At 41.8% G+C, this 24,647-nt stretch overlaps 2 protein-coding genes across 2 annotated transcripts; both read right to left on the reverse strand.

Moving 5' to 3' along the window:
* Positions 1-11,595: 11,595 nt before the first annotated feature.
* On the reverse strand, positions 11,596-16,927 carry LOC310941830 (extracellular calcium-sensing receptor-like; the record flags this gene model as incomplete). Its single annotated transcript, XM_083907078.1, has 8 exons — positions 16,815-16,927; positions 15,851-16,145; positions 15,471-15,760; positions 14,918-15,213; positions 13,922-14,133; positions 13,597-13,818; positions 13,392-13,515; positions 11,596-12,509 (listed from the first exon to the last, which is right to left on the reverse strand). The coding sequence occupies exons 1-8, from the start codon at positions 16,919-16,921 to the stop codon at positions 11,596-11,598; spliced, it is 2,460 nt and encodes an 819-aa protein (XP_083763204.1). The 5' UTR covers positions 16,922-16,927.
* A 3,323-nt stretch (positions 16,928-20,250) lies between these two features.
* LOC310941831 (extracellular calcium-sensing receptor-like) lies at positions 20,251-23,950 on the reverse strand (the record flags this gene model as incomplete). The annotated part of the gene is given in 8 exon segments (XM_083907079.1): positions 20,251-21,164; positions 21,455-21,578; positions 21,660-21,881; positions 21,985-22,196; positions 22,603-22,819; positions 22,821-22,890; positions 23,311-23,600; positions 23,690-23,950. Coding segments are annotated over 8 exon segments (2,310 nt in total).
* Positions 23,951-24,647: the final 697 nt, after the last annotated feature.

Genomic DNA, 24,647 nt, shown 5'->3' on the forward strand with positions numbered 1-24,647 from the left:
CTATCATGAACCAGAGTTTGTCTGTGTGTGTATCTGTATGTCTGTGTATTCGTGCATCCATATATATGTATGTGCGGAGGTTGTCACTTGGTGTGGTCGGGAATCCGTGGTGAAACCGTGTCGCCGCCCCCCAGCCCCCCGGAAGGAGACCGGCGGTAACCCAGGTACACGGGGCGTCCACCAGCCCCCTGGGCCCGGAGATACCCGCCGCCGCCCGACCCAGGGGCAGCCGCGAGTCCACCCCGCACAGGACCAGGGCAGGGCGCCGCAGAGCCGGCGCCCCCCACGCGCAGAGCACGCCCCGAGGGGGCAGGAGACGACGGCACCACAAGCACAGACCAGCCCACCACACGCCGAGGCAGGTCCTGAGGCCCCAGGTCCCCACACCCAGGCCCCCAGGGCAGCCCAGCCCATCACCAGGGACAGTAGAGGCTCCCCCAGAACGCCCCCCCAGGAGGCAGGCCGGAGCCTGCCACAGCTATCCCCGACGCCTACCCCGGAGCCAACCACACGACTTCCCCCCCTGAGGGGAGCCGGCAGAGGCTCATGTAGGGATCCCAGCCGGGGGCCCCCAAGGAACAGGAGGCAGCAGGGTCCCGGATCCGCCCCGGGCAAGACCCCACACAGGTATGGGTCAGAGGCCGTAAGACCTGTCACAGCGGACCCCACGCCCACCCGGCACAGGGACCCACCGTCCACCCAGGGCAGGGCGCCCAAAGTCAGCCCCCGCCGAGCGACCAGCTCGCCGCCCACCATCACCCTTCCCAGGAGTCATGGAGAGCCGCGGCCAGTCCCCCGGGGCTCCCCCCGACAGACCGACAGCCGACCCAACTACCTGCCGCAGCCGCCAGCGCCCCGGAGCTCCACAACCGCCCCCCAGCCCAAACCACCGACCCCAGCCCAGCCGGGAGGCGGGCGGGACACAGGTACCCGGGAGGTCCCCCCGCCCATCCCCCACCCCACCCCCACCAGGATGTGGTGTGGTGTGTATGTATGTGTGCTGTGGGATGTGTGTATGGGGGATGTTGGTATCTAGTATGCATTAAAAATGTGGGGGGGAGGATGAGGTGACAACACCCCGCTGCTTGCTGACAGCGGGGTAGTCGATATGCCCCACCCCACCCCCAGGCCCTAGTGTCTAATATGCCATAAAATATTGGGGGAGAGCGGAGACCCCTGGAGGGGAAGATGGAGGATAGGCCCACTACTTGGTGGGCCCGCCCCCCAACCCCCCCAATGGTCTTCCTGTATCTCCCCCAATGCCCTAGTTGTGTGTGTGAGAGTGATATACCAGATCTGGTGGGGGAGCACGGAGGGCAGGCAAGGTTGGCCACCCGGGCCGGCTGCTAGCTTCCTGACTAGCAGACCGTGTATCCCCGCCCACCCAGCCCCCCAGCCCAGCAGAGGCCAGTCCGCTCAGACCGGGGCAACGCCGCAGCTCTCCACAGGCACCACCGGTGCGGCAGGGACAGGTCCGCACCCGCTCCCCCGGGGGGGGAAGCCAACAGTGAGCGCCGCACCCCGGACGCCAGCAGGACCCGTAGCCAGGTCATCCATATGTTACTCTGTTATCATGTTTCTCTGACATTTGCTCACTCCCCCTGAGTGGTGTGAAACTTCACACTCTCAAAAAACTTTGTAAAGTAAAACAACAGGATTAAAGTAAATTTAAACATTTTTAGCAGATTAACTAATGCCTGGTTTGAACAAAATTAGGTATTTAATTTAAACGTTTAAAGAAATAAATCTTAAGAATTTTTTTTAAGGTCTTTAAGGAACATGCTGACTTCATGAAGGACCTCATAAAGATTACAAAGCACAGTATAAAAGTAAAGGTAAAAATAACGAAAGTAGGGGACTTAGAATTTGTAATAATGTGCACAGAGTAAATCTGTGCAAGGGGGGAGAACAATAATGGAAATACATATTGTAACAATAAAATTCAAATTGAACATTTTTGGAAAAATGAAATAAATGTAATAGAAGATACAATAAATTATACATTTGTAATGAGGAAATAATTTAAATGTGTGTATGAAATAATATAATACATTTGTAATCTTTGTTGGTAGTTTAATACTCCACTGAGAATTCCATTACCAGATCGAGAGTTTAAATATTTAGTTATGAATAGTGTAGTCATTAGGAAAAATAAAGTAATAACTGATACTCTGTCATTGGATTGAAATAGCACCATTGGATAACCTAGAGAGAGAGCAGTTGGTAAAACAAATTGAGAAAGATGTTTTTGGAATTTGGAAAGAGGGGAAGTTTAAACTCCTAGCCAGGGAATTATGTATATTGAATGTTGGAAATTGAGGTGTGAATATGGAAGTGGGTGGTTGGTTGTCATTACCGTTGATAATTTTAAAGTTAAGGTTTGGTTGATATAATTAATGCAACAGTGATTTAATAACAAAATTAAATGAAAAGTGTACTACCAAAACACTAACCTGATTATGTTTTGGATAACTGCATGTTTAAATCACAGTACTTACACTGCATGGAATGCTAACAGGTGAACTTATGCTAACACAGCTGCAGAAAGGACTCACTGTTTGAAAGATTGCAATGTACTAAATATCAAATAACCCATATAAGATGACTGCCCTCCATAGGCTAGTCCATAGGTTTGCTTTACTTTCAGAAAAGATGGTGGAAGCTCAGCTTGAGACAAGGAAGTTGAGTGGCTGCGGCTGCTGTGAACCAGTGTACCCAAGGGGGGTGCAAAGGAAGTGGAAGAGCCAATGAGAGGAGGAGCTTGAACTGTGATGATAACAACATCATCAGCAGTTTAGTCTGAAGGCATGGCATTGTGTCAACTGAGCAAGTACAAGGAAGTGTACGACAAGCTCAAGAGCAGAATTTGGTCTGAAAGTGATGCCAATATAGGGAAAATGTTGACTGTATGAAAGCAACAGCTCATACAGCAGAAAATGGACTGTGGGCCCTGAACGTCAGTAACAGGATTCACTGATTCAACATGGTCTGGACATTTCAGGAGACAACACGACTGAAGTTTTAACATTCAAATTTACCGGATGACATGAATGAATGAATGAATGAATCGTTTATTTCGGGCATGACAAGTAATCAACATCTGCATACATCATCATTTATATTCATACACATGACCGAAAGGGACAGCGGGAGAAGCAAAGCTTATCTAGTCCCGCCCCCATTACCCATACAATTTTATTACTTTTTTTTTTTTTTTTTTTTTTTTTTCATGTTAACTTTCGACATTTTGGACGTCGCAGCAACAATAGCATAAGGCTGCAGTTCATCTCAAGGCAGTCAATAGGCTACATGCACGGCCGTACATGTGTCCCTGTCGAACCATCACGAGCGATCACAGTCTCAAGTTGTTGCCTCGGTTCCGCCGATTTATTCATCCCTCTCTCGCATAGCTCTCACCACGCTTAGTTTCACCAGCTCATCTCGTTTGGCTGCATCCACTCCCATCTGTACCACGCAGTCTCGAATTGCGGAGTTGTCGGTGCGCAACCCCATCACGGCATTCTTAATCGTGGCGATGTCCACCCTCGTCTCAAGCTGCTCCATGGAGGCCTTCCTCTGCCTCCGAATCTGGATGTACATTCCACATGCCAAGGATAACATTCCAATTATCATGAATGTGAATATGTACACATCTTCGACATCCTCTATGTCTAGTGCAGCCAGGCATGAGATTTGCCATTTCCCCCATGCATCTCTAGTGTAACCAGCCGGGAATGTCCCTCCAGGACATTCAGGTTCATCAGAGCCCGCTTTTCGCGTAGAAAAAATCCGGTCTATTGCGTTCAGTGACCAGCTCAGCAGTTCCATTGCAAGTTAGGGCAGCGTTGTAATGTTTGAACGGTTCGGTTTTGGAACACAGCTTTATACTTCACAAGTTACATAAGGCATTCATCATAACATCTCAGTATAGTGTCAACAGACATTTGACCATGACTTCATCCACAGTCTGGTTGGGACGCCCTGTACCCAGCCACAATCATGTTTACATACTTTTTTTTAAACATTCTCAGTGTAGCTGAGGTCTTGACCTCATCATCAAGATTGTTCCACAGCTTAACCCCAGAGACCGACATTGTGAAAGACCTTAGCGTTGTCCGCACTTTTTTCTGTCTGAAAACTAAGTTCCCCCTTAGGTGGAGTCCCCTCTCCCTGGTTTGGAGAAGCATTTGAAGGTTGTGAGGGAGGCCATGGTTAGCCGCCCTGTACATAAACTGAGCATCACGATAGCGTATTATATCATCGAGCTTCAGTATTTTCGATTCGATAAATAGTTGATTTGTATGTTCTCTGTATCCGGCATAATGTATAATTCTTAGAGCTCTTTTCTGTAGTATCAGCAGTGGGTGCGTACTCGTTTTATATGTGTGACCCCAAATTTCAGCACAGTAGTGTAGGTGAGGAGAGATCAGTGTACAGTATAATAAGTAGAGAGCATCACGGTTTAGGAGCTTCTGCACCCTCCATAATATGGACACACTCCTAGCTAGTTTAGTTTTCAACTGTCTGATATACGGTTTCCAACTTAACATTTCATCAATAATCACGCCCAATACTTTGTGTTCCTTAACTCGTTCAATTCCCACCCCGTTAACATGAATATTGATACTCTTCTTATGACCTTTCTTCCCATATAACATGTATTTAGTCTTCTCTAAGTTCAGTGATAATTTATTTATGTTGAACCATTCTTGAAGTTTGGCCATTTCATTATTGACTGTTTCCACTAGTTGATTCAGATCATCCCCAGAGCAGAAGATATTTGTGTCATCAGCGAACAATATTAATTTCAGAATATTAGACACTCTGCATATGTCATTTATATATAGTATAAACAGTTTTGGGCCCAGAACTGATCCCTGTGGAACCCCACAGACTATGTCCAAGCAGTCCGACACTTCATCACCTATCTTGACGTATTGGGATCTATTGCTTAAGTAGCTCTTAACCCACTCTAGTGCTATACCTCTAATACCATATCTCTCTAGTTTTGCCATCAGGATCTCATGGTTAATCGTATCAAATGCTTTTTTCAGGTCAATAAATATCCCTATGGTATGCAATTTATGGTCAATCGCATCAGTAACTGTTTCCATTGATTCGGTCAAGGCCAGAGCAGTCGAGTGGTTGCTTCTGAATCCATATTGGCTGTCATCCAACAGACCGTGTTTGTTGATGAATTTGTCCAACCTATTGTTATAAAGTTTCTCTAGAATTTTAGAAAGTTGTGGTAATATTGAGACTGGTCGGTAATTTGTGAACTCATGAACGTCACCTTTTTTGAACAGGGGCAAAACTTTTGCAGTTTTCATATTGTCAGGAAATCTCCCTGTTTGAAAGGAGAGATTACAAACATACGTTAGAGGAGCCACTATTCCATCTAATACTCTCTTGATAAGCTTCATATCGAAGTTGTTCACATCAGTGGATGTTTTGTCTTTGCACCCAGCGACCAGGTGTCGTATCTCCGTCTCGTCCACCGGCGAAAGGAACAGGGAGTTAACGTTCCTGTTAGCTTCTTTATCTAAATGATTCCAGGGTAGCTGAGAATTTGGTATGGCCTTGGCTAACTCTGCACCCACATTTACAAAGAACTTATTAAATTCTTGACTTATGATTCCCATATTGCTTTCTTGTTTACCATTATCATTAAAATACATAGGATAGCCCTGTTTAACATTCTTATTCTTAGTTACATTGTTCAGAATCTCCCACAGTTTCTTAGTGCAATTTCTGTTTTCTGCCAGTACTTTTCCATAATACTCCTTCTTGCAGTCCCGAAGGACGGCATTCAGTTTGTTTTTATACAGTTTGTATCGCCTCTCAGTGGTATCAGTCCTTTGCTGAATGAATTGCTTGTAAAGATTGTTTTTTTTCTTGCAAGCGTTTATCAGAGATTTTGTCATCCATGGATTCTTTCCCCGTGTTTGATTTGTGTGCCTTTTCAGCACTGGGCAAAATTTGTCATACAGCATTGCAAATGTTCTCACAAAACAGTCATATGCACCATTTATCTCTTTCTCCTTATAGACATTGTCCCAGTTTTGGTTAAGTAGTTCATTGTTTAATTCATTAATTTTGTCCTCAGTCCTGACCCTTACATAAGTGTCTTTGAGCTGAGGCCGCCCCACTGCTTGTTTCCAGTCGTAATTTGCAAATATTGGCAAATGGTCACTTATGTCATTGACCAAGATTCCCTTAGTTATGTTGTTCTCTATGGCATTCGTGAAGATGTTGTCGATTAAGGTAGCACTGTGTGTGGTTATCCTGCTTGGCCTCGTAATCAAAGGTTGAAAGCCCAGCGCATACATAGTATTAGTGAAGTCATCAATTACCATATTCTGTTTTGGATTGAGTAGGTCAATATTTACATCACCACAGATAAACACCCTCTTATGGTTAAGGTCTGAGAACTTTCTCCCCATGTACTCACTGAAATCTTCTATTCTAGAGTCTGGTGCTCTGTAAACACAGCTTACCACAACATTTTTGCCCTTAGGCACACAAATTTCAACTGTCACACATTCCAATACTTGATCAATGCCCTCGGATAAATTTTGTACAATGTCAAATTCGATGTTGTTATCGATGAACAAGGCCACTCCTCCACCACCTTTGTTTGTCCTGTTTACACAGACCAGCTCGTATCCCTCCAGGCAAAAAACGTCGCCTTTTTCCTCATTAATCCATGTTTCTGACACCGCGATGATGTTAAAGGGATTTTTTAAGCGTTGTAGATATTCCTTAATGTGGTAAAAGTTGGCGTATAAACTCCTGCTGTTAAAGTGAATTATTGACAGTGATCCTTTCATCTTGACGTTTTCATTGAACTGCTCCTCAGTGTAGTAGTGACATTTCTCCGATGTATCGACATAGAAGTGTTCATCCGGGTCAATTCCTTCATTATGCTCTGTTAATGCGTGATCTCTCTGTTGATTCGTAGTCGGTTCCTCATTTCCATGCTCAGCAATCCTCCTTAATAATTCCGTCATCTTGTTCATCTGTATAGGGACCTTTAACCTTAGTTGTGGTGTGTCCATGGATAGGTTGTGGGCCATCTTTAGTTGTTGAATTTCTCGAAGTCCTCCTCGCTCCTGATCTGGAGTACTTTGCTTCCCTCTGGTGAGGATTCCTTCGTTCTGATGTAGATTTTGCAGTTTGCCGTCCAGGTCTTGTCGATCTTGCCCTCCTTCTTCAGCTGGCGAGCCCCTTTGGCGATGTTCGCATTCCGTTTGGTGAGATTTTCGTTGATGTAGACTTTTGTGCCTTTGAGCTTTATGCCTTGCTTCAGCAGTGCTGTCTTATCTCTCAGGTTTACGAATCTCATCAAGATTGCCCGTGTTGCATGCCCTTTCCATTGTGGTAAGAGGCGACATACTTCCAACTTATCAACATCCATTTCTATTCCCTTGTCGTTCAGGAACTCTGCCACCTGCTGCCCCACAGACTTGATTGCCGATTCATCCGGTGGAAGGTTACCATCAGTTGCAGCCGCCTTGGCATAGGACTGATGCTTAATTTTGATGTTGAGGCCTGCCACAATCACCTCATTGATCTTACTCTGTTGATCCATCCACTCCATCTGCTGACCCATCGTATCCACTTTAATCTCCAAGTCCTTCAGCCGATGGGCTTGCTGTATATTCTCTTCCTTGAGCTGTCTGATTTCAGCCATCATCCCTTCCAAGGGTTCCAACTTCTTCATCACCGCCGTCATGTCCACACGCATGATCCTCATGTCATTTTCATGTCGTCCATGCTTGCAGCAAGGCTTGCAGCAAGTAGTTCCATTTTCTTTGTCGTCATTTTTTTCTCCCACTCCAAGTGTGCGTATAATCTCTTACAGCGGCTCCCAGTAGCTGGCAGCCAGTAAGTGTTATCTCACGGAGCTCCGTCTGCTGCGTCCGTCCTCGTCCGAGGTCAGTCACAGTATATGACTGACCTCATATACTGTGTGAATGTTTGAAATTTTGTGTTGAATGTTAGATTAAGTAAGGATGTTTTATGTTCTGTTTTGATGGAAAAAATGTTTGATTTTTTAAATGATGCTTATTTTGTGTATGATTACTGTTTCTTGTAACATGGAATACCTGTGTGTGGTTGCCGGGGCAGCGGGACCATGAGAGAGTTTCCCTTTCTGAAAGGATAATGGATAAATAGAATGTTTTGAACTGCTCGAAAGGGTTTTCGCTCTCACACTCTACAAAATTAAGTCATAATTATGCTTAAAATCAGCATAAACAGGAGGGATATGTTACGGAAATTTTGTATTGATATTGTATAGATGTAAAAGTATGACCTAAGATCAAGGGACCATTTTCTATTTTGTTTTACAACAGTTGGAGACACAGGGGTTTGAGTCATAACACCCTATCTTCCTCTTTCCCTATGGGGGTCTACCTGATTCCCTCTCTTCCCGTGGGAGGGAGGAAACCTTTTGTTCTACTCTGTCTGTGTGGGGCGGGTCGTTGACACACCCACCAGACAGGTTAACTAGAGAGATTTTCTATTGTCCCAGCAGTCTTCGCGGGGTGACTGAATCTGCAAGTTGCTTCGTGATTGCTCTTTCTGTACAGAAATAAACTCTTGTTTCATTCCTGAGCTGGCTCCAACATCCATCTTTTACCAAATTATCTCGACATTTTGGCGCCCAACGTGGGGCCCCAATACCTGTCCCTCTCTTCACAACGGTGGACCTGAAGACCTTGACAACTACTGTGTCTGTCCTGCTATTTTTTCAGCCACTGAATAATCCATCCGTTTGTTGTTTTTGGGACGATGAAGTCTGCTAACACGTTAGCATAAAGATCGCTAGCTTAAAATGCTACAGCCCACACGACAGCAGTCTCTGTGCTTTCTCTGTCCTTGTGAAGATGTTCAGCCACAGACAATTATTGTCCTGTTCTCCTTGCCTTCCTTTGTCAAACAAAGCTTTGATGACGATTGCTTTGATGACAATCACGCTTTAATTTCGCACTGCACTCACACACGCATAAATGCTGGAAAGTTCCAGACACTGTCTCTCTCCCCCCCTCCCTCTCTCTCTCTCTCTGTACGTGCATATTAATTAGCCATGTGTATTCTCCGTGATCGTCAGCTGATTGGCTGAAAAAGCAACAAAAGCTCTGGAATGTGAGATGGCCACACCCAAACTAGGAGTGATTCACAGCGATAAAACAACCTTAATTCAAACACAAGGTTTATGGTTTTAAGACCCACAATACTGTGATTTGTAATTTTTTGTAATTTGTCCTGTTTTTTCTCGTTTTGCGATTTGCCGACTTGTTCCTGCTTGGTCCGTGGCGGGTCACAATTATTAAAACGAATTAATTTATGTTTATTACTTTTATTTTAACAATCAAATTATTGTCACTTTTGTTGAACCACCAACATAATGGTGCCCCACGCAAGGGTTTTAAGAACATTAATAACAAAACGAATTATTTAAAATAATTGATCATTTGTATTAATATTTTCTCAACAATTACAAAGTTGAATCACCACATGTATAACAAAACTCCATCAACAAGTTGTCACTGCACTTCAGATCCGGCAAACTGCTCACTGATCTGTTCACTTATCTCGGTGTTTCTCCATTTTCATTGCCCATGTCAACAACAAAGTGACTCAGGTTGCACACTCTCTACGGTGTGGCAGGTGAAGTCACTTTATGTAGCATTTCATCAGCAAATTCCCTCACACTCCAAAGGCAATGCCCTCAAACCCAGATATTATTAGGTCCAACTTTGATTAAAGTGTGTCTTAACTCAAAGTATCCCCCAAAAAATCTTTTGTTGAGATGGTGAGAGATTATATAAAAACCTGAGACAAGAATTGTCCATGTTATATTTTATTCTTCACAAAGAGCTCATTGACAAACAAGCGTGTGAAAGGCTTGTGGAGATGTGACAAAGGTAGGCAGGAAGTACTCATGGTTTTTATTCTGTTTGCACATGTGACAAAACTGTTTCAAGGAAAAGACATGTGCAGTCAAATTCTGTGTTTTCTGGGGTTATGTCTTAAACATCTAAACCTTGTCGTAAGTGTTAAACAGTCAGCAGAACAATTTTGACACCATGCCAATACCCTCATGTGGAGGATAAAGTGGCAGAAGATAATGAGTGAGCATTTCAACTTATATTTGATACAAAAGCTGAAAACCAACAATATTGCTTTTGGCCCCAGAAAAGCATACATATGCATGTGTGTGTTCTGCCCTTTGAGTGGACTATCAGGGGCATTTTATGCCAGTACACTATACTAAAAATGTGTGTACAGCGCCTATGCAATGATACAAACCTCTAACGTGCCTGTGTAAATTTCATCCACTTTCAATGGACAGACGGGCGTCACATATGTGTCATGCAGACGCTGCACACACGTTGTTGCTCATACGCCTAAGTGACGGGTGCATGACGGGTGAACTACGCCTCAAATACGTGACGTGTAGACCTGTTCAATTCTACATGAGCGTACAGACACATACTGTGTAGTGTTTGTGGAAATCAAATAGCGAGGGGTCATTCATGCCATGCCACCTGCACACGCTCGTCTTGAGTTTAAAAGCTGCAAGTATTACCAAAAGAGTCCGATGTGACAGTTTAGGCTATTTCAGTCACACATGCACACGTTAAGGCGTCTGAAGCGCTGGCTTCAGTACAATAGTGGCACACGCGTTAACGCCTTTAGCGTGTGCACGCCTACAGTATCACTCATAACTAGAACATTTCACCAAAAAAGGTATGTGAGTGGATCGGGGCAGCCGGGTGGAGGGATTTCCTGGGAGCACATGACGCCGTCTCGTTTAATTTTTTAATTTTTTGAAACCACGATCATGAGAATCACGTTATATGAAAAAAGAGGAGAGAAAAAAAAAACACATTTTATGCGGTTAAGGCATTTTAGTACACACACACACCCACACACAACCACCACCACCACCACCACTCCAAAATATTTTTACATCGAACACATGATCAAGATGATTTGTAAATTATGATAAAAAGCCTTCCTAAACTTACATTTACTTGGATTTACTTTTGTTATTTTTTTTAATCTGGTGTGAAATATATTATGAAACACTCTGGCACACTCCCTAAAGATTGTGTGTGTGTGTGTTTGTGTGCGTGTGTGTGTGTGTGTGTGTGTTGTGATGACACTTCGTGTAGTGTGTCATCAGCACTCTAACACCCACTCTTTTACCTGACAACTGGCAATGCCCTAAAACCCTTACATCACCCAACCAGATCACACGGGAGTTGGCCTCATGATTAGAGATTAGATACCGCCAGGGCCAAAGTTCTCTAAAGACTGGATACACCTTACAATGTAACAATTATAATAAATTACAATTTCACCAACTTTTTTGAAAATTGTGATATGTTGTGACCCAAACTTTATAAGTGAACACATTGTTGTTTATTTCACACTTCAAGCACTACAGCTTCAACATTGCAGTAATCTGGGGAACAACTTTTAAATGTTCACACAATCATCATCTGAATAAGTTGTTAATATGAATACACCAATAGTCTATTAGAGGGAACTTTTCTTTTTTTTCCTGAGTATTTCCTAACCTTAGATGCACTCGGATTGGTTTTTGTTCATTAATTGTTTCTTGGTGTTCTTCTCTGGCCGAAACAATATGATGAAACACTTTGGGGCAAAAATACACAGAAATAGTCCAAAGCTGGAGGCCAGGATGGCAAAAATCTCCACAGCCACAGTAAATTTACCAGGTGAGCTGACGTAAGCTGGGATAAAAGTGATCCAGACTGCACAGAATATCAACATGCTGAAGGTGATAAGCTTGGCTTCATTAAAATTGTCAGGTAGTTTTCTCGCCACAACAGCTAACACAAAACAAAAGACGGCCAATAGGCCAATGTACCCAAGAACTGCCCAAAACCCAAGAGCTGAACCTAAAGCACACTCCAGGATAATCTTCTCTTTGTATGTGGTCAGGTTTTTTAGTGGAAAAGGGGGACTAAGAGCCAACCAGATAGTACATATTAAAACTTGAATAAATGTGAAGGACACTACTGTCAATCTTTGCTGTAGAGGACCAAACCACTTCATGACATTACTACCAGGAAGTGTAGCTTTGAAGGCCATTAAGACCACCATAGTTTTCCCAAGAACACAGGAGATGCACAGGACAAAGGTGATTCCAAATGCTGTGTGACGCAGCATACAGGACCACTCAGAGGGTGTTCCCATAAATGTTAATGAACATAAGAAACACAGAGCCAGTGAGAAGAGCAGTAGGAAGCTCAGTTCAGAGTTATTAGCCCTGACAATGGGCGAAGTCCTGTGACGAAAGAACACTGCCGCTGTAATAATGGCCAGACAGGCACCACCAACTGAGAATGCAGCCAGGATGACTCCAAGGACCTCGTTGAAGGAAAGAAACTCTACTGGTTTTGGGAAACATGTGCTTCTTTCTTCATTAGACCAGAACTCCCTTGGGCAAGGGAAGCAGTCTGATGAATCTAGAAAAAAAAAGTTCCAACGGCAAATCAGATCTTTTAAAGTAGACTGTCCACACTGTTAATTGATTAACAAATCTGTTTCATCTGTCTAGACATTATTAACTTGTCTACCCAGATTGCTTTGGCAGGGGTGTCAAACTCATTTATACTGAGGGCCACATCAGCATAACGGTTACCCTCAAAGGGCCAGATGCAACTGTCATACAGAATAAATTTAACCAAATATAATGTTAAATAAAGGTAAATACTCCGTAACATATTGCTAAATAACTTTCTGTATTTAGTACTTATTCAAGTTTCAAATATGATGCATTATAGATGTAACCCAGTCCACGATAGTGTTTCTTGACAAACTAACATTTTTAAAAGTCTGTATCTGGTCGGGGCAGACCTGCTCACATACCTTCGTCATGCACTGCTTAAAAACGCACCTCAGAAAAAGACTTTGAAACACGGGTGATTTCTTCAGCCACAATAAAGCTCGCCTTCACTGCCACATCGTTTTTGGTTGTGGCTTTTGTGAACACATTCTGCTGCGATCACAGTCTCAATCTCAATTTCACTCGTCCCATGATGCATATACAATGATACACTGCGATGTTTATCATTGTGGCAGGATGCGGTCACTTTGCAGGTAACGCAATCAACATGCACTGCGGGAAATGTAGTTTATGTTCAACACGCCTTAAAGCAGCATAGACCTATTTTAACACCGATTTTTAAGACCAATTAATAAATCCTGGGCCACATAAATTGACGTGGCGAGCCACATCTGGCCACTGGGCCTTGAGTTTGACACATGCGGTGTAGCCAATCCACATTTGTGGTGCAACTTCCAGACACAACTCGACATTCAGAATTTTTAAGTCCATCTCATTGTACCTGTAGAATTGCTGATCTCTCCCTCAGGACATGGAACACAATCATAACAGCAGATGGGTTTCCCTTTCTGTAGGACTTTACGAGTTCCTGGAGGACAACTGTCAGTACACACTGATGATGGCACCTGTCACAGAGATACAGACAAACTCACATACAGATCTGCCCTCACTGCACAGCTGATAGACGTTAAATTATTGCTCCTCACTTGTGTGGTACCACCCACCCAGGTGAGGTTTCTGTTGATGCTGAATTCCTGGCCAACTGGCAGTGATGCATTGTAATGCCCCACTGTCACCAACTCAACACTGCCACGCTCACTCTTTTGCCAGTTGACCAAGTCATATGTGGCCACAGGATCCCCATTTACATCAAATGACACTTCATAACCATTTTGAGAAAAACTGACTTTTTTCAGCTCAGTCAGAACCTGCGAGATTTCAGTGAAATAAAGGAAGTAAAACATGTGAACCAGTTAAACAAATGCGTTAATCCTATAAAAGAAAAGCATCATAGGCAACATTGTCACTGACCTGTGTGGAGCCTATTTTGGTGAATCTGTCGCATTGAGCTGTAGAATTTGTTTTCTGACACACTGAGTTGTGAATGGCATGTGCTATTGCATAGACGGCCTTGTACACCATGTTAGTGATTCGAAGCTGAGACGTGTCAGTGTACGGGCTCTGGAGAGTCTGAATGTTTTCAGTTCCATCACACTGACTCTTCTCACTGCTGACACTTGACTCTAAAAACACAGCAACAAGAAACATGTTTTTTCTATGACAACAGCATTGCTTTATTATTACTATAGTGTTTTTATATTTAGTGTTACAAAATATGTTGAATTCACCATTTAAATGACATGACAGATAGATAGGTATATATATTAGTGCTGGGCGTGTTAACGGAAAAAGATTCTGAACTCCGAATTGTTAAAATGAGTCTCTATAGTAACGCTGAACTTTAAAAACAGCGGCACACATGCAGTACACAGGTACGCTGGTTATTTTTAGCGATGCTCTTTTCCTTTAATAGACAGACCACTCCAGTTCGACTGTAGGCAAGCTAACGGCGCTAAACAAGCTAATGTAGCTAACAGAGCTAACTGTTAAACGGTGCCTGGACCCCGGTGTCGCTGCACGTAAACATGACGTCACATGGTTTTCTGGTCAGTCGTCATGAAAACGCGTTGTGCGTTAATCTAGTGCCCAGCACTAATACATATATGTATAAACCTTATTTACCAAATCTGTACCAAGTTGCACTTGTTATTTACTTCCCTTTATACTATTAAATGCTATTTTTTTTTATCTTAGTGGCCAGAAGTCTGTTGATGTTTTTAGGACTACTTTGGTGAAATTTTGATCAAGACAGTGGTGGTAATTTTTTTAGATCGACTCGAGAGAAAACATTTTCAGTCTTCATTCCAATAAATAAAATTGTCCCTTAAAAATAATCTGGAGTTTGATATTAAAGAATTATAATTACTTAAACACATCATAACCAGGATCATCCAACTCTGTATTTACTTTTGCTCAGCATGCAGTTGAATTCATTCTCCCAGAATTCAGTCAGCACTGGAGACGCAGCCACTTTATTTAGTGGCAGATCGATCAGGAAGTCTCTCAGACCAGGGATGACAGATTTCTCAATTGCAAATCCGATGGCTCCGGCACAGAAAGTGAACCTCAGCATGTCTGGGTCAGTTACCCAGGACTCACTGCCTATCCACTGACGAGGAGGCAAAGGTTTCTGCGACATCTCTTCAAACAGGATCCTCATGTCTCCAGAGGATGCAAAAGCCACAACAACCATAGCTGTTGACCTGGAAAGACAAAAAGAAAATATAATTTATACAAATATATCATTTAAAATAAAAAAAAAATAATAATAATAATAATAATTTCATATCAGTTAAGTATGAATTGTTATTAAATAATGTATGTATTCCGGTATGATAAACATGTTGTGTTCATTTAATTTAGGACTCTATTATTATTTTATTTGATCAGTTTTATTTAGTGTTTCTGTGACCAAACTCAGTGTCAATACCAGGATCACAAACAACAATGATGTAGAAACCTGTGAATAACATCAGCCACTCTCTGGATCTTGCTAAGTGGGTGGGTCCGATAAAATGATTCAGAATATTCAACACAGATTCCCTCTTTGTGCGCTGCTTCCAAGAAAGACGCCATGCCATTATTGCCATAGTCAGAATCTGAGTGGACAGCACCTATCCACGTCCAGCCAAAGTGTTTCACCATCTTAGCCAGTGCTTTTGCTTGGTATTGGTCACTGGGAATTGTTCTGAAGAAGCTTGGGTACTGCTGCTTATTGGACAAGCAGGCACAAGTAGCAAAGTGGCTCACCTACAGCAAAACAAAACTATTATTTCAAATGATTAAAATAAAAGCGGATATAAAGTACATTTTTGAACAAAACACAATCCATGTATTTACTTGAGGAATATTAAAGGGCCCAAAGACGCGCGACATGCTGATGGATGGTGTGGAACCAGACTCACCAACGATGGCTATCACTTTACCAGATTGTGAGCAGTGGTCACTGGTGTTAACCTCCAGGTCCACACCGTTAGAAAGCTGGAATGCCAAATGCACTGCCATGGGCACAGCAGCACACGAGTCATATATCTGGTAACCGAGCCTGATGCCTGGCAGGAGATCTGTGCTGTTGTTGATCTCATCGATAGCAAAGACCATTGATTGAGTCATCTGTAGTTCACGAGAGTCCATACTGCACAAAGACATTTTTGTCACTGATTTAATTCATAGTTAGATCACAGTTTACACAGAAAACATTAATAACAGCAATGCATTGTCACGCAGAGTTCACAGACATTTTCTCCAAGATTACAATCAGTCAAATAAAAATAAAGAAATAATTTGTTCCTGACCAGTTAAATATTAAACACACAAAGAAGGAAACTAAAACACCTTAGTCTATCATCTGCATCTAATACCTGTAAGTTATAGGACTAACACTACTATGGTCCGGTACATAAATTATGTTCAGCATATTTTAACAGTGAAACAGTTGTACATTACATATAAATGGCTTCTTGATAAATGGCAAGAAACACAAGACAATAGATACAAGAGGAATTAAGAGAGAACATTAAAATAATTTAAACAAAGAAATAAATAATAAAAATGACAGCACAATGTAAAAGGAAGAGGATTAATTTGATTTGTGGAAAAAAATGCAACATTTGCAACAACTTCGAATTACTGCAGACCTGCACTTCTCTCTCTGGTAGTTTGTTCAAAATATGTGCAGCATAATAATTAAAAGCTGCTTCTCAGTAATGTCTTCAGTATTATTTAGTAACATTTTAGGCATTTTAAGCACCTGAAAAACATTCCTCTCCCCCCTTTTCATCCCCCACTTCTCCCTCTTACTGACCTCCCTGTGCACCTCAGTGGCTCAGGTGTAGAGGTGTAGTTATGTTTCACGTTGTGCATGTAGTGGTGTATTGAGAAAACACCACCAATAATATAGTCACCGTCCATAGAGAAAGCAGGTAGATGAGGTTTCCCCAGCAGCTTACATTTCACAGTACTGATCCCGGCATTAGACCTTTGTTTCAGACCAACCTGAGAACCATTGAAGACAAGAGCTGAGTTCAGCTCAAACAAACCCAGAGCTAATCTCAGACCAAAGAGAGCTGAAATCTCCATCACCCAAGTGTCTGCATGTATAAGTGTGTTATCACTGGTTATATAACTTTTTAAACTGTAGATTCCCTCCCATTTCTACGTCAGCGATCTGTTCATCTGAGAGACAAGGCTTACTTGGTGATTGTTTTAAGGCTTCAGGTGTTTTATTATGTCCTTAGAGTTTTTCAGTAATATAGTAGAAAATAATAGATATTTATTGTGCCTTTCTGCATGGAGTTTGCATGTTCACCCTGTGTGTGGGTGGGTTTTCTTCAGTTTCTCCAGTTTTCTCCCATATTCCAAAAATATATAGATTTAGGGATTAGGCAAATAGGACACTCGAAATTGACCATAGTTGTGAGTGTGAATCGGACAGTTGATCAACTGTCCTCCACAGTACAGCAGCTGAACCACATAGCTTCCTGAGTATGTACAGTTTTTGTTTTGCCTCCACCACCTGATGAGAGATGAATGTGGACCAGATGAAGTCGGCTGAGATGTGGACCCCAAGAAAATTGACACTCTCAACCTCTCTCCCTCCTCTCTGTCAATTTAGAGGGCTAGAAGTCTATAGTCATAGAGATGTTACAGCATTTATAATGCATATGGTCAAATTGACTGCTATGGTAATTAAAGATAGACTTTTTTAGACTGAGCTTTTTTGTCTTTTTCATTTTAATAATCTAACATTGTTACAACAATACATACACATATCTATATCTATAAAGCAAGTTGCGTCTGTGTGTCTGTATGTCTGTGATGGGCATATCTCACTCACCGTTAGTCAGATCGCCCTAAGACTTTAGATATGGGTTGAGCATGGCCCGATGGTGTGCATCCTTGACTTTCAAAAATTTTGGAGGAATTTTAATTGTCATTGATTTATCACCCTACACCAGGCAGGCAGTGGCTCATCAGCAGTAGCTGCGCTGTCTGAGAGGGGAGGTGGGAGTGAAGAGGCTGCCCTCACGGTGGGTGAGACATTTTTACAAGGTTCACCGCAGAATATGGTTTTATACTGAAACAATGAGGTGTCCATTCACCAATACGCGAGCACACATTTATTTTGCATGAGCATGCTACTACTTTGCGGCTAAGTTGGCGAACCTGTTTCCAAAGGTAAGTTAGCGAGGCTACAATTAGCATTAACATAATACAAACACTGTGCAACCTCATTAAACATAACGTTGTGCATTAGCATAGCTAACTGATATGGCTGTGTGCCTAATAAACATTTGTGTTGTGCCTAATGAGGTTGCACAGTGTTTGTATTATGTTAGCCTTTACGTTCCTTATCATGCATTACCGTAACTGAAAAATATTTTTCAGTTCCCACTATAGGAATACATACTTCCTACAGGCACTGCACTAGTTTAGGAAAAGTTATGGTCTCATTTGTTTAATTAAAACAAAGTTATCACCCTGTAGCTGTTGAATAATAAAGCACTGTAGCATCTCCAAGGCTAACTTAGCGCTCGTCTTTTAGAATTATAAGAAAACTCCATTAACAAGTTGTCACTGCACTTCAGATAAGGCAACACTTCTCATTTATCTCAATGTTTCTCCATTTTCCTTGCCTATGTCAACAACAAAGTGACCCAGGTTGCGCACTCTCCCAGGTTGTTATTGTCAAACCATCGCCTCAGATGCCAGACCTCCTCCGTGTAGGCATATTCATTGTTGTCCTTAATCAGTCCGATGATGGTGGTGTGGTCAGCAAATTTGATGATCGTGTTGCTGGTGTGAATGGGAGAACATTCATGCTTTGAAACCTATTTTTTAAACACTTAAGAACATTTTCAAATTTGGCAATGTACCTAGTAACTAATTTTCCTGTGGGGCTTTACATACACTTTTATTATGGGCATCTAAGATGTATGGATGGAAACACCTGGTTATGTAATTTATAAAAGGATATAAGCCTTATGGTAGAGAACATTGTAACTCTAAAACGCATGTTTTAGGGCAAGGGGGACAATTGGTCTTAAAAATCTGTGTTATAATAAGTCTATGCTGCTTTAAGGCGTGCGTTGACCATAAACTACATTTTCCGCCACTAGATCGCAGTGTATCATTGTATATGCATCATGCGACGAGTGAAATTGTGATTGAGACTGTGATCGCAGCAGAATGTGTTCACAAAAGCCACAACCAAAAACGATGTGGCAGTGAAAGCTAGCTTTATTGTGGCCCGTGCTTCAATTTCAAAGTCTTCTGAGGGTGCATTTTTGAAGCAGTGTATGCTGAAGGTCTGTGAGCTGGTCTGCCCCAACCAGATACACACTTTTAAAACGGTTAGTTTGTCGAGAAACACCATCGCAGACCGAGCTACATCTATAATGCATCATATTTGTAACTAATAAGTAATAATACAGAAAGTTATTTAGCAATATGTTACGGCGTAGTTACCTTTATTTTACATTTGGTCACATTTAGTTACATTTATTCTGTATGACAGTTACATCTGGCCCTTTGCGGTTAACCATAATGCTGATGTGGCCCTCAGTGAAAATGAGTTCGACACCCCTCCTCTAAAAGGCCCAATTTCCTGGGACCACATGATCAACATGATTAGTAAATTATGATACAAAAAACAAACAAGAAAACATGAACAAAATGATCTTTATAATTGTTTTGTCATTCCGAAACTTACATGTACTTGGATTGAGCTTTATTAATTGTTGTTCTCTGGTGTGAACTATATGATGAAACACTCCCTAAAGATCTTCTCTCTGTGTGTGTGTACATGTGTGTGCGAGCGCGTGTGTGTGTCAGATGATGTCACTGTAGTGTGTCATCAGCACTCTAACACCCACTCTTTTACCTGACAACTGGCAATGCCCTAAAACCCTTACATCACCCAACCAGATCACACGGGAGTTGGCCTCATGATGAGAGATTCAATACCACCAGGGCCAAAGCTCTCTAAAGACTGGATACACCTTACAATGTAACAATTATAATTACTTTTTTCAATATTGTGATACGTTGTGACCCAAACTTTATAAGTGAACACGTTGTTTATTTTACACTTCAAGCACAACAGATTAAGAACAATAGTAATTTGGGGGAAAAAAACATATAAAGAACCGAACAATCATCAAGTGAAAATGTTTATATATAAATATGCCAATAGACTATTTAAGGGCCTTTTGTCTTTTTTCTTTAAGTATTTTCTGACCTTAGATGCACGCGGATTGGTTTTTGTTCATTAATTGTTTCTTGGTGTTCTTCTCTGGCTGAAACAATATGATGAAACACTTTGGAGCAAAAATACACAGAAATAGTCCAAAACTGGAGGCCAGGATGGCAAAAATCTCCACAGCCACAGTAAATTTACCAGGTGAGCTGACGTAAGCTGGGATAAATGTGATCCAGACTGCACAGAATATCAACATGCTGAAGGTGATGAGCTTGGCTTCATTAAAATTGTCAGGTAGTTTTCGAGCCAGGACAGCTAACACAAAACAAAATGCGGCCAATATGCCAATGTACCCAAGAACTGCCCAAAATCCAAGAGCTGAACCTAAAGCACACTCCAGGATAATCTTCTCTTTGTATGTGGTCAGGTTTTTTAGTGGAAAGGGGGGGCTAAGAGCCAACCAGATAGTACATATTAAAACTTGAATAAATGTGAAGGACACTACTGTCAATCTTTGCTGTAGAGGACCAAACCACTTCATGACATTACTACCAGGAAGTGTAGCTTTGAAGGCCATTAACACCACCATAGTTTTCCCAAGAACACAAGAGATGCACAGGACAAAGGTGATTCCAAATGCTGTGTGACGCAGCATACAGGACCACTCAGAGGGTGTTCCCATAAATGTCAATGAACATAGGAAACACAGAGCCAGTGAGAAGAGCAGTAGGAAGCTCAGTTCAGAGTTATTAGCCCTGACAATGGGCGAAGTCCTGTGACGAAAGAACACTGCCGCTGTAATAATGGCCAGACAGGCACCACCAACTGAGAATGCAGCCAGGATGACTCCAAGGACCTCGTCGAAAGATAGAAACTCTACTGGTTTTGGGAAACATGTGCTTCTTTCTCCATTAGACCAGAACTCCCTTGGGCAAGGGAAGCAGTCTGATGAATCTGGAAAAAAAAGTTCCAACGGCAAATCAGAATTCTTTCAAAATCAGATCTTTTAAGGTAGACTGTCCACACTGTTAATTGTAAGGGATCAAATCTTATTTTTCTTTCCAGACATGATTAACGTGTCTGCACAGGTTGCATTGGTAATGCTGTAGTGTACCTGCATTTGTGGTGCAACTTTCAAACACGACTCGACATGCATTCAGAATTTTTTTCGTCCATCTGAACAAGGCCAAAGACTTGAAGGACAGTCATATTTTTGATGCTGCCTCTGAAACATCTAATTGTACCTGTAGAATTGCTGATCTCTCCCTCAGGACATGGAACACAATCATAACAGCAGATGGGTTTCCCTTTCTGTAGGACTTTACGAGTTCCTGGAGGACAACTGTCAGTACACACTGATGATGGCACCTGTCACAGAGATACAGACAAACTCACATACAGATCTGCCCTCACTGCATAGCTGATAGACGTTAAATTATTGCTCCTCACTTGTGTGGTACCCCCCACCCAGGTGAGGTTTCTGTTGATGCTGAATTCCTGGCCAACTGGCAGTGATGCATTGTAATGCCCCACTGTCACCAAATCAACACTGCCACTCTCAATCTTTTGCCAGTTGACCAAGTCATATGTGGCCACAGGATCCCCATTGACATCAAATGATACTTCATAACCATTTTGTGAAAAACTGACTTTTTTCAGCTGAGTCAGAACCTGCGAGATTTCAGTGAGATAAAGGAAGTAAAACATGTAAACAAGATTAACAAATATGTTCATCTCATAAAAGAAAAGCATCATAAGCAGCAGTATCACTGACCTGTGTGGAGCCTATTTTGGTAAATCTGTCGCACTGAGCTGTAGAATTTGTTTTCTGACACACTGAGTTGTGAATGGCATGTCCTATTGCATAGACGGCCTTGTACACCATATTAGTGATTCGAAGCTGAGACGTGTCAGTGTACGGGCTCTGGAGAGTCTGAATGTTTTCAGTTCCATCACACTGACTCTTCTCACTGCTGACACTTGACTCTAAAAACACAGCAACAAGAACATGTTTTTTTTAGCCATGACAACAGCAATATTATTACTACTGTGTTTCTAGTATTGTAAAATATCCTGAATTCACCTTTTTTGTAACATGACCTCAGTCATGTTTTTCTTTTAATTTTGTCTTTCAAACCTTCTGTAAATGTATCGATACCAAGTCATCTTTAAACATGAGCTGATATGACCCAGTCTATTTTGTTCAGAATACACGTTGTTTCCCTTCATACTAGTTAATGTACTTTTACATTTAGCTTGGTGGCGGGAAGATGTTTTAGGACTACAATGATGAAATTGTGCTTTTTTCCCCCAAAACAGTGGTGTTTAAAAATGTCTTTGATTGTGTACATATTTGTAGTTTTCATAACAATAACTGTATCTCTATATTTACTTCTTCCCAGCCTGCAGTTGAATTCATTCTCCCAGAATTCAGTCAGCACTGGAGATGCAGCCACTTTATTGGATGGCAAATCCATCAGGAACTCTCTCAGACCAGGGATAACAGATTTCTCAATTGCAAACCCGATGGCTCCGGCACAGAAAGTGAACCTCAGCATGTCTGGGTCAGTTACCCAGGCCTCACTGCCTATCCACTGACGAATCTTTCTGCGACAGCTCCTCAAACAGGATCCTCATGTCGCCAGAGGATGCAAAAGCCACAACAACCATAGCTGTTGACCTGGAAAGACAAACTGCAATTTATTTACACACAGGGCTCTCAAGTTAGAGAGTTAGTAAGAACTTTGCGTGGAGTGAGATGGGGATGGAGTTTGATCACTTCTCAGCTTGAGAAATGTGTCGAGTGTAAATGTGAACTTATTCAAATGCATGTGCATTAGACAGGCATTTCAATTAGTTGACTTGAGAGCTCTGTTTATACACATATCTCATGTAAAAAAATTAATAAATATCAGTTATGTGTGATTTATTATTAAATAAGTAATTTATTATTAATACTAATGCATCCTGGTGTGATTATCATGTAGCGTTCATTTAAGTTAGGACTCTGCAGTCATTTTATTTGATCGGTTTTGTGTTTTTTATGTGAACAAAGACAGTGCCAATACCAGGACCACAAACAACAATGATAAAAAAAAACCTGAAAATAACATCAGCCACTCTCTGGATCTTGCTAAGTGGGTGGGTCCGATAGAATGATTCAGAATATTCAACACAGATTCCCTCTTTGTGTGCTGCTTCCAAGAAAGACGCCATGCCATTATTGCCATAGTCAGTATCTGCGTGGACAGCACCTATCCACGTCCAGCCAAAGTGCTTCACCATCTTAGCCAGTGCTGTTGCCTGGTATTGGTCACTGGGAATTGTTCTGAAGAAGCTTGGGTACTGCTGCTTATTGGACAAGCAGGCACAAGTAGCAAAGTGGCTCACCTACAGCAAAAGAAAACTATTATTTCAAATGATTAAAATAAAGTGTAGACAAAGTACATTTTTGAACAAAACACAATCCATGTATTTACTTGAGGAATATTAAAGGGCCCAAAGACGCGCGACATGCTGATGGATGGTGTGGAACCAGACTCACCAACAATGGCTATAACTTTACCAGATTGTGAGCAGTGGTCACTGGTGTTAACCTCCAGGTCCACACCGTTAGAAAGCTGGAATGCCAAATGCACTGCCATGGGCACCGCAGCACACGAGTCATATATCTGGTAACCAAGCCTGATGCCTGGCAGGAGATCTGTGCTGTTGTTGATCTCATTAATGGCAAAGACCATTGATTGAGACATCTGTAGTTCACGAGAGTCAATACTGCACAAGGACATTTTTGTCACTGATTCAATTCATAGTTAAATTACAGTGTACACACAAAACAAAACAGAAATTCATTATAATCAGTCAAATAAAAATATAAAGAAATAATTAGTTCCTGACCAGTTGAATATTAAACACACAAAGAAGGAAACTAAAACACCTTAGTCCATCACCTGCATCTAATACCTGTAAGTTATAGGACTAACGCTGATATTGTCCTGTACATAAACGTGTTCAGCATATTTCAACAAAACCGCTGTACATTGCATTGTATACATATTACGTATACATGGCCTCTTGGTAAATGGCAAGAAACACAAGACAATATATTAAGAGAGACACTGAAAATAATTTAAACAAGTAAATAAATAATACAATAACAGCACAATGTAAAAGGCTGTGAGGAAAAAGCATCAATTTAAAATAACTTTGAGTTACTGCAGACCTGTACTTGTCTCTCTGGGAGTTTGTTCCAAATATATGTAGCATAATGATTTAAAGCTGCTTCTCAGTAATGTCTTCAGTATAATTTAGTAACAAGATTTTAAGCTCATGAACAAATATTCCTCTTCACACAGCCTGTGCCCTTTTCATCCCCCAATTCTCCCTCTTACTGACCTCCCTGTGCACCTCAGTGGTTCAGGTGTAGAGGTGTAGTTA

This window comes from Microchirus variegatus, assembly GCF_963457635.1.
Source record: "Microchirus variegatus genome assembly, chromosome: 20".
Lineage (NCBI taxonomy): Eukaryota > Metazoa > Chordata > Actinopteri > Pleuronectiformes > Soleidae > Microchirus > Microchirus variegatus.